Source organism: Muscardinus avellanarius (assembly GCF_963383645.1).
Source record: "Muscardinus avellanarius genome assembly, chromosome: 3".
Classification (NCBI taxonomy): domain Eukaryota; kingdom Metazoa; phylum Chordata; class Mammalia; order Rodentia; family Gliridae; genus Muscardinus; species Muscardinus avellanarius.
In genome coordinates, this window is record NC_137788.1 from 61,542,916 (window position 1) to 61,556,722 (window position 13,807).

The 13,807-nt window shown below is 39.1% G+C and overlaps 1 protein-coding gene across 1 annotated transcript in view; it reads left to right on the plus strand.

The window, feature by feature from the left end:
* Nucleotides 1-13,807, plus strand: part of CTH (cystathionine gamma-lyase) — a gene marked incomplete at both ends in the record, with an annotated part of 32,674 nt that overhangs the window by 13,040 nt on the left and 5,827 nt on the right. The window contains 6 exons of the mRNA XM_080691441.1: nucleotides 2,161-2,218; nucleotides 4,563-4,640; nucleotides 5,665-5,817; nucleotides 6,898-7,019; nucleotides 7,188-7,240; nucleotides 12,457-12,595. Of these exons, the coding sequence (XP_080547567.1) occupies nucleotides 2,161-2,218; nucleotides 4,563-4,640; nucleotides 5,665-5,817; nucleotides 6,898-7,019; nucleotides 7,188-7,240; nucleotides 12,457-12,595 (603 nt within the window). The remainder of the gene's footprint in view (nucleotides 1-2,160; nucleotides 2,219-4,562; nucleotides 4,641-5,664; nucleotides 5,818-6,897; nucleotides 7,020-7,187; nucleotides 7,241-12,456; nucleotides 12,596-13,807) is intronic.

Below are 13,807 nucleotides of genomic sequence, written 5' to 3' on the forward strand. Positions count from 1 at the left end.
CAGTTTTTATTTATTCTAGTTGAATTAATCAGCACTGTACCATCCCAAGTAGCCATAGGAGCAGGTTTCATAAGACAAGGCTACTCTTGAAAAGGTCCTCTGTTGTCTATCCCTCACAAAAATTGAATATATTCTGTTTCTTCTCTACATTTTGTCTTTTAAATCTTCTCTAAATCTCACAAAAGACAAAATGAACAGACCAGTGGAACTTCAGAATAATACCACTGGAGTTGTGCATTCTGGCTGTAAGTCCTAGCTCTTTGATTCTTGTGATTGATCTCATTTTTCTTTTCTGCTGGTGTGTGTGTGTGTGTGTGTGTGTGTGTGTGTGTGTGTGTGTGTGTTACTGGGGATTGAGCCTAGGGTCATACTCCTCCAAGCTATACCCCCAACTCTATTTTAGTTTTAGTTTTTTTGTTTTTTTTTCCCAGGTCTGGGGATGGAACCCAGGGGCATTTGAGCTACACCCCTTGCCCTATTTTTTATTCTTTATTTTGAAACCGGGTCTCACTGAGTTGCAGAGGGCCTCACTAAGTAGCTGAGGCTGTCCGCGAACCGTGGTCCTCCAGGTCTCAGCCTCCCGAATGCTGGGATGATGATGATGATGATGATGATGATGATGATGATGATGATGATTTATTTATTTTTTTTTGGTGGTACTGAGGATGGAACCCTTCTACCTCTGGGATACACTCCCAGACCTATTTTATATTTTTATTTGGAAACAGGGTCTCTTAAGCCAGCAAGGCTGGCTTCGAACCAGCACAATCCTCCTGTCTCCGCCTCCCAAGCTCAGGGATTACAAGCGTGCGCCACCACGCCCAGCGTTATTATTATTATTTTTTATAGTCCTGGGGTTGGAACCCAGGGTCACTCTACCTCCGAACTATGCCCCAGCCCTATATTTTATTCTTTATTTTGAAACAGGGCCTCACTGAGTTGCAAAGGGCCTCACTAAGTAGCTGAGGCTGTCCGCGAACCCAGATCCTCCTGTCTCAGCCTCCCAAGTGCTGAAATTACAAGCTTGCACCACCACGCCCGGCTAAATTTTAGTTTGAAACAGGTTCTCACTAAGTTGCAGAGGTCCTCACAAGATTGCTGAGGCTGGCCTTGAAACTGTGACTCTCCTGTCTCAGCCTTCTGAGTACCACCACACTCAACAAAGACATTTTAAGACTAAAGGATTTATTTGCATCAAAATTAGGCCAGAGAAAATCCAAACAAATTTCTTTTTTTCAGTACCGAGGATTAAACATAGAGGTGCTCTACACTGAGCTACACCCCCAGCCCTTTTTTATTTTTTATTTTGAGACAGGGTCTCACCAAATCAGCCAGGCTGGCTTCCAATTTGTGATTCTCTTGCCTCACTCTCCCATGTCACTGGGATTACAGGCATGTGCCACCATGCCCAGCCTCAAATAAATTTCTTTATAAGTGACTTCATATTTGGAAAAACTAGAGTAATAAAAGAATAATTAGGAGTCAAGACTATGATGAACCAAGTGTCAGTAACCACAGCGTACTTCATAAGGTTTTAATGATTAAAAATCTAAGCAGGTTAGTTTATACCTGACATAAACATTGCTGAGTGCTTATGTAAACTATTTTATGTGTTTAATGAGTCATAAAATGTCAATGTCTCTACTATAAGTAATAAATGTAGGGGCCAGTCAGCAATTGCTATAAAGAAAGAGGTTCATGAAACTTGTGTGTGTGTGTGGCGGGGGGGGGGGGGTGTGCTGGAGATTAAACCCAGGCACATTCTATCTCTGAGTTGCACCCTCAGCCCTATTTTTATATTTTGAGACTACTTGCTGAGAGTCTCACTAAATTGCTGAGGGTGTCCTCAAACCTGCAATCCTCCTGTTTTAGCCTCCCAAGCACTGGAATTATAGGTGTGCACCACCACGCCCTGACGAAACTGTGCCTTTAAATTCCATACTCCATACTGGGGCCCAAGATTTTTATTTTTATGTTTATTTGATGAGAGGGAGTAAAAGAGAAGATAATATCAGAGATCCTGGAAAGTTATATGATGTATGTATTTTTATAAAGTTAATGTTCATTGGGAAGGGGATGGAATTAACAGTTATAGGTGATGGAGCATATTTTCAAATGGTTTCTCATTTAAAATTAAAAAAAAACTTTTATTTCTTTCAGCGACCTCTATCTCTAGGAGCTGATATTTGTATGTATTCTGCAACAAAATACATGAATGGTAAGATATGCACACTTTACGCTTTGATTGTTCTTTTCCATTGATAGATGAAAATAGCATAGGGCTATTGATCCATTTTTTTCTACACTTAGGCAGGTTTTATCTGTGACTCATGTAGAAAATAAAAAATATGCTTTAATTAGATATAGGATTTTATTTAGATAGTAGGCGAAACTATGCTATGATTCATGAGGAAAGGATTGAGATCTACTATAAAAGATTATCATTAAACTGGGCGTGGTGGGATACACCTATAATCCCAATACTTGGGAGGCTGAGACAGGAGAATCACAGGTTTGAGATGCTCAGTAACCTAGCAAGACCCTGTTTTACAACAGAAAGCCGGGCGTGGTGGCATATGCTTGTAATTCCAGCATTTGGGAGGCTGAGACCAGAGGATCGCGGACAGCCCCAGCTACTTAGTGATGCCCTCCACAACTTAGTGAGAATCTGTTTCAAAATAAAGAATAAAAATAGGACAGGGGGTGTAGCTTGGGGATCAAATGCCCCTGGGTTCCACCCCCAGACCCCCCCCCCATACAAAAAAAACTGGAGGTATAGCTTGGAGGTGGAATGCCTCTGGGTTCAATCTCTAGTAACCCTGCACCCAGAAATAAATAAAAAATAAAGGCTGAGCGTGTAGCTCAGAGGTAGAAGACCCTTGTGTTCAATCCTTGGCACCAAAAATAAAACAAAACAAAACTCCCAGATAATTATAGCCATATGTGGTGGCACATACCTATAATCCTAATACTTGGGATAATGAGAGAATAGGATTGCTGAGGCCAGCCTCAGCAAGTTAGTGAGACTCTCAGTAACTTAGACTCTGTTTCACAACAACAAAAAAATAGGGGGGGCCGGGCATGGTGGCACACACTTGTAATCCCAGCATATGGGAGGCTGAGACCAGAGGATTTCGATTCATGGACAGCCTCAGCTACTTAGGCCCTCTGCAACTTAGTGAGACTCTGTTTCAAAATAAAGAATAAAAAATAGGTCAGGAGGTGTAGCTCAGAGGTCAAAGGTCCCTGGGTTCCATCCCCAGACCCACAAATAAATAAATAAATAAATAAATAAATAAATAAATAAATAAAAAGGGATGGGGTGTAGTTCAGAGGTAGAATGCTTCTGGATAGTTTAATTTTCTTCACACACACACACACACACACACACACACACACACACACACACAATTTTATCCTGCTGAAACTTGAAAAATAAATACTTAGTTTATATATGATATCTATTTTATTGTCTTTTTTTTTGGTGGTGGTACTGGGGGTGGAACCCAGAGGCTTTCTACCTCCGGGCTATACTCCCAGACCTTTTTTTATATTTTATTTGGAAACAGGGTCTAACTAGGTTGCTGAGAGCCTCACTAAGTAGCTGAGGCTGGCTTCGAATCCTTGTCATCCTCCTGTCTCAGCCTCCCAAGTGCAGGGATTACAAGCCTGCGCCACCACGCCTGGCTTATTTTATTGTCTTAAGTATAGTTTTGCTCCTATCAACTTAAATAAGGTTTATTTAAACTTGCTTTATAGGACTTTTTCCTTAAGAATTTTTCAAGGAAAAGTTAAATTTTGGAAATTATTAAGTGAAAAATAGACATAAATTTTTCTTTTTCTTGAGGCACTGGCGATTGGACCCAGGGGCTCTCTACCTCTGAGCTACACCCTTAGCCTTATTTTTTTTTTTTTTTTTGGGTGGTACTGGAGTTCCTGGAAGCCCTTCCGCCTCCGGGCTACACTCCCAGACCTATTTTTTTACATTTTCATTTTGGAAACAGGGTCTCCTAAGCCAGCGCGCGCGGCTGGCTTCGAACCTGCGCGATCCTCCTGTCTCTGCCTCCCAAGCGCGGGGATTACAAGCGTGCGCCACCACGCCCGGCATGCCTTATTTTTTAAATTCATTTTTAATTCTTTATTTTGAAAAAGGGATTTATTAAGTTGAGGAGGGCCTCACTAAGTTGCTGAGGCTGGCCTTGAAGCTGCAATCCTCTTGTTTTAGCCTCCCAAGCACTGGGACTACAAGCATGAACCACCATACCTAGACATAAATTGTTCTATTTATTTATTTATTTATTTATTTATTTATTTATTTATTTTCTGCGGTACTCGGGATAGATCCTAGGAGCAGTCTATGTCCAAAATACACCCCAGCCCTACTTTTTATTCTTTATTTGAAACAGTCTCAATGAGTTGCACAGGGCCTCACTAAGTAGCTGAGGCTGTGCCATGAACTGAGGTCCTTCTGTCTCAGCCTCTAGAATGCTGGGAGTACAGGGATGCACCACCATGCCTGGGTCATAAATTGTTCCTAACATAAATGTTTTGCTTCATTTTAGGCCACAGTGATGTTGTAATGGGCTTAGTATCTGTAAATTCTGAAGATATTCATAATAGGCTTCGTTTCTTACAAAATTGTAAGTATTAAAAACCCCAGATTTCCTCTTACATCAGTTACTTTACTTGATATTTTTTGCATTTCCATGAATTGTTTTGAAACATAAGGAAAATTTTTGATTTTAGTGAAAGTAGAAAATGGTAGTATAGAAATTTAATAATACTTTATAACATGACACAAGGAATGAATTTTGTTATTTTTGTATACATGTTCATTTTAGTCAAAATTTTTTAAAGTCCAATGGATTTTTAGTTTCAAGACTTGATGGATTTTCTTTTCTTTTTTTAAAAAAATTTTAAATGTTGGCTTTCATATACTATATCTCTTGTGTATCTGAAATGTTGGTCAATTTCAAATAGCACTCATGTATAAACTTGTATTTTTCAACAGATGTCGAAACACTAGTTTTTGTTTAATAGGGTTAAGCTTATCTCAAGTATGGGTTAGGATGTAACCATTTCAATTTGACAGATATAAACGTAGTTAGGAATTTGAAAAAAAATCCTTTTAGGAAATAGTTATTAAAGTAACAAAAGGGTCATCGAGGAGGAAAAGCCAATTTATTACTTGATAAATGGCCTTTCAATTATAAAAAATAGAAATGAGGTGGTGTTCTGGATGTAGGTAAAATCATAGGCTATTGTTCATGAAAGCTAAGTACTATATTAGTAGTATTTTAGTATAATAGTACTAGTAGAATGTTCAGTAATGACTGTAACTGAACAGTTTTTCTCTTGTGTTGTAATAATTTTTTAAAATAAATGTAAGGTTAAACGATATGTAATGTCATTAAAATCAGAGAATGGACTGTTTACCGCCATATTTGAAAAGTTGTGTCCCCTCTCATTTTAAAGCACATTTCCCCAAGTATATTTTCTGCTTCATTTTCGTGCTTCTGATTTGATATAGCAATTTCCTTCCTAAAATACAGACATTGAACCTTGTAGCTACCTTCTCAGAGGCACTGTGGTGAAAAGGAGGGCCCAGAGGATTGTGTGGGCTCCAGCCTCCTTCAGACTGATCTAAGATGTGTTCATTTTTAGCCCTCGGATCAGTTCCGTCTCCTGTTGACTGTTACCTGTGCAACCGAGGTCTGAAGACCCTACAAATCCGAATGGAGAAGCATTTCAAAAATGGGATGGCAGTCGCCCAGTTTTTAGAATCTAATCCTCTGGTTGAAAAGGTTATTTATCCTGGTATGTTAATCTGATTTCAAAGTGATATGATTATACTAGGACTTTAAAGGTTCTCTTGGGGATCATGTTTATGTCATATTTATTTGTAACTTAGGTGCTTTAATATATTTCTGTGCTGTTTATTTGTTATTGAGCACTGCTGTGTTAAGCTCTGTGGTGGATTGGTAAAAATAGATAAATATATTCTCTGGCCTTGTGCTACCTATACTCTAATGGATGCTTGGGTGTTAAGCAATTAGTCTTTTTTTTGTGTGTGTGTGGCACTAGAGATTGAACTCAAGGAGATTCTACCTCTGAGGTATACTTCCAGCCATATTTTATTTTTATTTTGAAACAGGTTCTCAGGTTGATGAAAGTCTCACTATTTTTTGAGATTGTCCTCGAACCTGTGATCATCCTGTCTCAGCTTCCTAAGTACTGGGATTACAAGTGTATGCCACCACATCTGGCAATGAAATTAGTCTTAGAAAGTATATACCAGATTAGAATTAGAATTTATATACTAGAATTAGAAATTATAATCTAAGTTGGGAATGGTGGCACATGCTTGTAATCCTAGTATGTGGGAAGTTGAGACAGGAGGGTTGCAGGTTTGTGGCCAACCTCAGCAACTTAGTGAGGCTCTCCTCAACTTAGTGAGGTCCTGTTTCAAAATAAAATGTAAAAGATAAAATAGGGCTGGGGATGCAGCTCAGAGGTAGAATGTCCCTGGGTTCAATCCCCAGTACCACCACACCAATATATATATATACATTAGAACTTCTTGTTTTGATCTTTAGTTTTAAAGCTTGTGTATGCTTATTCCAAAATCAAGATATTGTATTTTTTTTAGTTGATTTGTTTCTAAACTCATTAGTCTATCAGATTAAAGTTAGAACTATTGCTTGAACAGGGCTGATAAGCCTAGTCAGTATGCAGTAGAGAGGTGGACAGGGGCCAGTACAACAGTCAGATATGAACGTGGCATTAACCTTATTATTAGGCTTATTTGCAGTTTACTTGCATTCACAATGAATTTTTTCCCCTTGAAATTATATGTGTGACTCTTAAATAAGTCTTTTATTATGCCTATGATTACAGGGCTGCCCTCTCACCCGCAGCACGAGTTGGCAAAGCGCCAATGCACAGGTTGCCCAGGGATGATCACCTTTTATATTAAGGGTAATCTTCAACATGCTGAGATTTTCCTCAAGAACCTAAAGGTAAACTTTCAAAATGGTAGAGATAAGACTATCTTACAGTAGTTCCTTATCTCTCTTTAGGTTTCATACCTGTAGATCATACCCATGAAACTTCTTCATCATGAAAGGCATTCGGCTGAAAATGATGAAAATTTAAATTTTCTTTTTTCTTTTCCTTTTTTGCCATAGTTATTTACTCTGGCTGAGAGCTTGGGAGGATATGAGAGTCTCGCTGAGCTTCCGTAAGTATATATCTCCTTTTCTCAGTATTTTTAAGTGTTTGAGACAGTGTATTGCTCCGTTACCCAGACTAGTCTTAAACTCCAGGGCTCAAGTGATTCCCCCACCCCAGCCTCCCAAGTGCTGAGACTATAGGCATATGTCACTGTGACCAGCTCTCAGCATTAAACTAAATCAATTAATTAGCTGATTACTTAATTTTTGGTATTAGGGATTGAACTCAAGAGCAGTCTACACCCAACCCAATCTTATTTTTTATTTTGAAATAGGGTCTCACAAAGTTGCTCATGGCCTTGCCAAGTTGCTGAGACTGTCCTAGAACCTTTGATCCTCCTGTCTTAGCCTCCCAAGAACTGGGATAACAGCCATGTGCCACCATACCAGGGTTAAGTATTTTAAATTTGATGTCAGCTTTAATGATTGTCTGGAAATGGAGTATGACAAAATCAGGAATATATAGTTCAAGACATTTAAGAGAAAGAATAGCTCCACTAATCAGAATGGAGTGTACCCCAATCAAGATGGAGACCCTGATAAAATCTAATGGCAGGCTCTTTATCAGTGAGCTGTGTCCTGCCAAATGCTTTCCCCTCCCTGTTCTGCAATAATTGTATTCTAGGATCTCTGACCTCTGACCCAGGGCCACTTGTTTACCCCACCTGCCTCTGACCTCTGACCCAGGGCCACTTGTTTACCCCACCTGCCTTGGGGGTTTGAAGACTTTGTCCTGGAAAAGCTGTTATCAAGGCTCCTTGGGAAAGAGAATGTGTTTCTAATGAAACTCCTCCACACCTTTGTCATCAGAGAAGAGCCTTATTTGCCCTAATACCAAGTCCATTTATTTTCTTTTTTCCAAGGGCAAACCTTTAATGGCTCCATGTTGCCTGAAAAACATCCAAACTCTATCCTGGTATATTCTAGGCTTTTCACCATCTGACCCAGTCAATTCATTTTGTTCCAAGCACCAGAGGATATTAGAATAGGAAATAAACTGAGATCATGCAGCAATAGCTTGTTTTATAGTTAAGGAAACAAAGATCCAGAGAATTTCACTGATTTACTTAAATATCACTCAGGGTCGGGCGTGGTGGTGCATGCTTGTAATACCAGTACTTGGGAGGCTGAGAAAGGAGGATCGAAGGTTCATGGCTAGTCTCAGCTATTTAGTGGGGTACTCTGCAACTTAGTGAGAATGTTTCAAAATAAAGAATAAGAAATAAGGCTGGGGATGTAGTTCCGATGTAGAATGCCCCTGGGTTCAATCCCAGGACCACACAGAAAATTTGATCTCTCCTGGGGAGAGAGAGAGAGAGAGACAGAGACAGAGAGTCAGATGTTTGTGTGTGTATATATATATTCCTACATAGTCATATAGGAATGTTTTGCATCAAATATAGAAGCATAGAGCCAGGCATGGTTTCCCACATGTGTATTGCCAGTCCTTGGGAAGCTGAGACAGGAGGATTACGAATTTGAGGATATCCTTAACATTATAGCAAGACTGTCAGCAACCTAGTGGGACCCTGTTTCAGAACAAAAAATAAAGGGCTGGAGGTTTATTTGGAGGTAGGACACTGCTGGATTCAATCCCCAGTACTATAAAAAAGAGCACAGGGCTCAACATTAGTGAGCGGAGGTGAAAGGAGGTCAGATCTGGATTCGAAATGTATTTCCACCATCTACTTAACCATTGAGCTTCACTTTTTTGGGGGTCCATGGGACCAAACAGTTATTGGATTAATGACTGAAAATGAGATTAAGAATTGAAATGTTAGCCGGCATGGTGGTGCACACTTTTAATCCCAGCATTCGGGAGGCTGAGACCAGAGGATCACAGTTCATGTACAGCCTCAGTTACTTAGTGAGGCCCTTCACAACCCAGTGAGACCCTTTTTCAAAATAAAGAATAAAAAATAGGGCAGGGGGTGTAGCTCGGAGGTCAAATGCCTCTGGGTTCCAGCCCCAGCCCTGCAAAAAAAAAAAAAAAAAAATTGAAATGCTGATTATCATTTATTGATTACCTGTCCCACCAAGCATTGCTGAACTCTATCTTGCCATTACTATATCTTGTTTTAGCCATATAGGATTATTTTTACAAGGGTAAGTCACCTTGTAAAGTAGAACACCTAGTAATTGTCAGGTGCTCTCACTATACAAGATTTATTTTTGTGTTTCAATTTTCAGACACATTTGTGGAATAACTATATATCCTGGAAGCATTGTACTGAGGACTGTCAGGATTACCAAAGTGTGGGCATAATTCCTGCCTTCTTACAGTAGTTCATGGTTGTGGAGTCAGACAGTCTCACAAAGTTAAAAAAAAAAGCCCAAATAAGGATTTGAAATAATTCAGATAACCAGCTTTTGTTAGCCTTTCAAGAAGATGCCTGCTAATAAGTCTGGATGCACAAGAGGGCACACTCAGCATATGAAGTTGGTTTATTTTTCACAGTAATGAAATGTGTTATTACTCTAAGGCTCCCTTCTTAAAAGTAGATGCCTCCTGATTTATTTAGGGATTTGGTTTAAAGTTGCTTGGCCCTCCAACACTGCAGCTTAGGCTACAGCCCAGTGCCAGTGGACAAGTGAATTTAGGTCAGGGCTTGTCTGTACTGACACCCTTCGTTCAGTTCTGCTGTGACTACAGCGGTGTTGCAATAGGGAGGCCGGAGGTGGAGTCAAGGTGTGCTGGGTTAGTCTCCAGCCTCAATGCTTGTATTAACTCTGACCTTAGAAAAGTTACCCATCCTCTGCAAGTCTGTTTCCTAACTCTTAGGGTTGTGTGAGAATATGGGGGAAAAAACCCTCTAAGCTAATTCACATTAAGTACCCAATGAATGCTCATAATCCTTAACCTTCATTCATATGAAGTACCCAATAAGTACTGGGCATGGTGGCATACACCTGTAATCCCAGTATTAGGAAAGTTGAGACAGGAGGATTGCAGGTTCAAAGCCAGCCTCAGCAACTTAGCTCTTAGCAATTTAGAGAGACTCTGTTTCAGAAAATATATATATAATATAGGGTTAGGGGTGTAGGTTGGAGGTAGAATGCTCCTGGGCTCAGTCCTTGGTAACACACACACACACACACACACACACACACACACACACACACACCACTACGTGAGTGTTCACTACTACTATGAATTTTCTAACTAAGCATCTCCTACATTTCTATAAGCATTCTATATGTGTCCCTTTAGTTAATGCCTGGGACAAACTTTTGAGATAGGTATTATATCCAAATTTTATCCATTAAAAAAAAAGAGTTACCATGAATATCTGCCCCATAGAAAGCATACAATAGGTACAGTCTATTATTACTTCAGATTAAAAGAAAAAGCACTGAGGTATAAGTAACTTCCAAAGTGACAAGACAGTGTGTAGAGGGCATAAAATTCATATTGAAGTTTATTGGTCTCTGAGGCACAAGTTCTCACTTATACATGTGCACTAAGAGCCTGCTAGGATGGAACATTTTAAGGAGGATGTTTGTGTATAAAAACTTTATTGGAATAATGAAAGAGAACATCCATTTACTCAGTAATTGGTTTTCTATGGATCTGAAGTAAGGTAGGAGAAACTACCTTAGGGTTGATTTTGCTGGTGGTTTACAGCAAAAGGAAAGGTTTTGGTGACAATAAATAGGTTAAGACTCTAAGAAGCCAGACATGGTGCACGCTTATAATCCTAGTACTAGAGAGGCTGAGACAGGAGGATCGCAAGTTCAAGGACAGCCTCAGCAACTTAGCAAGGCAAACAGAAATTTAGTGGGACTCTTTTTCAAAATAAAAAATAGAATAGGGCTGGAGGCGTAGCTTGGAGGTAGAATGAATGCCCCTGGGTTGAGTCTCTAGTACCAAAACAAATTCTCCTCCTTGGTGCCTAATCCACAAGAATTTCTCCCTCCTCTGGACTTTGGCAGCCCCTTTGTTCATTAGTCTTTGATGTTCTCTGTAGGTTATTCTGTTTAGTGAATTGTCATAGTGTAATTTTTGTTTTTGTTTTTTGTTTTTTTGGTACTAGGGTCTGAACCCAAGGACATTCTATCTTCAAGCTACACCCTCAGCCCTATTTTATTTTTCTTTTGAAATGAGGTCTCACTAAGTTGATGAGTTTCACTACTTGCTGAGGCTGTCCTTGAACCTGTCATCCTCCTGTCTCAGCTTCTCAGATACTGGGATTACAGGTATGCACCACCACACCCAGCTGAATTGTCATAGTTTTAACTCTTGCTTTGTTGTTTAAGGTAAAGAAAATTTCTCATTGTTCTTGGTTTCCCAGTTCTAATTATAGTGCCTGCCACATTCCACATTCCACATGTATTGATAATGATGATTTCTCAGTCTGAAAAAATACTCCAGGCCTTTATGTCATGAGTTGTGGTGAAATTTCTGAAGCTTTGTGGTTGCTATTATGATCCTCAGTTATGTTTTCATGATCTGCTTCAGAACGACTAGTTCTAGATTAATCTATTGATCCAGAAGGAATTAATTCTATAGGCTCTTGTTCCAAGGGACCTCTTAAAAGTCCAACAAGTTGGTCATGGATTATATGACTTGTGGCTAAAGCCTCGTTCAGGCGGGTGTTCAAATCTACATGCTGAGCCAAGTGTGGTGGTACATGCCTATGGTCCCAGTACTTAGGAGGCTGAGCAGGAGTATAGTAGGTTCAAGGCCAGCCTCAGCAACTTAGTGAGGCTCTCAGCAACTTAGTGAGAACTTATTTCTAAAATAAAAAAATAAAATAGGGTTGAGGGGTGTAGCTTGAAGGTAGATTGAACTGCCTCTGAGTTCAATCACCAGTACCAACCCCAATAAAAGAAAAAGAAAAAAGGGTTAGGGGTGTAACTTGGAGGTAGACTGTCCCTGGGGTCAGTCTCTGATACTAAATAAATAAATAAATAAATAAATAAATAAAATCTACGTGCTGGGGGCTTTCCTTTTCCTCCTGGATAAGAGACTTAACAGCTACTTTCATTGTTGTCTGTTTTCCCAGTGGTATGAGCAGGATTTAAAACTTCTAGTTTTCACTTAACATCATGATTAGAGATGAGTTTGATGGTTTTCTTTTTTTCCTGTAAAAAACTGTAAGGGTACAAAAATGTTGACGTTTGGAGCAGAAAAGAATTTAAAGGTGATTAGAATATATAAGACAGAAATTTGCTCCCGCTGACACAATCCAGTGATCAAAATTTTTGTCATGGTTTCTTCCAGGGCAATCATGACCCATGCATCAGTGCCTAAGGGTGACAGAGACATCCTCGGAATTAGTGACACACTGATTAGACTCTCTGTGGGCTTAGAGGATGAAAAAGACCTGCTAGAAGATCTTGATCAAGCTTTGAAAGCAGCAGTAAGTTTTATTATTGTGTATGTGTGTTTAATCCTGGAGGAGGGCGTTAACTTTACAGAATGGCCTCACTGTGAACTGCAAAGGCTTTATCTTTCTATAACGCATAGGGTAGATGACTGTGTGAGAAACGCAAAGTGCAGATTTAAAGGGTGGCCCATGGGTTTAATAACTTTTTTCTTTTTCATTTTTTTCTTGTACACCGTTGATGATAGCACCCTGCAAGTGGAAGCCGCAACTAGCATCCCAGAACCGCTGTGAGAAGTTGCTTCCTGAGAAGATCAAATCTTCGGAATGATGCAAGGGACCATTCATGAGCCTTGGCCGAATTTTCAAATGAAAAATTTTAACGCTCCTTATTTCCTTTCATGGCTGTAACTTTCTAGGGGTTTTTCCTGTTAATCACAATTTTCTGTATATCTTCTTGCAAGTGACAGGCCAACTTTATTGATATCTTTTTATTAATCTTGCTGTACCCATGCCTCAGAAGGAGGGGAGATTTGTGCTGCTTTGGAGGATCATGTTCTTTTTTTCATAGCCTCAGATTTATTTTGATCATGTTTACAGGGCAGTTCATTTTTGCAGAAGTTAAATTATTAAATGAGTGTTCTTAAGTCAAGTGTGATTTTTTTACATATTGCTGAAAAGGCTATTCGAAGCAATGGTTTACATTTAATTATCATAGCCAAAAATCAAATACTTGAAGTCTACTGTGAAATTCTACTGATTGAAGATTGTACTCATTACTCATTATTTTTTAAAATAAATCTAATGAGTAAATGCATTCTGTTGTGACATGAACTTGTGTTTCTGAGTCCTTTTGATTCCTAACTGCTCTTAGAGGTTTCAGCTTCTTACATTAAGTTTTCTAAGCCTCATTAAGTAACTGTCATTCTCAAATCTTAGTGTTTGCAGATTAGTTATAAATTCTACACAAGGTAGGTTAAAGGCCACGTTTATCCTTTTTGTACTTTTATGTGAGATAGTAAATTTATTGAATATAAAATATTCATGTAATATGAATGTGAAAATACATTTAAAAACAGAATATTTTATAGTGGAGTTGCATAGTCAGCAAGGTATGGTCAGTAAGCCACAAGTAAAAACCATTAGATCAGTAAAATTATTTTATACTAAAACAGTTTTTATCTCATAGCATATATTACATCACCATTTGTTTCAGGTAGAAAGTATAATAGTGCTGGGTAGGAGGAA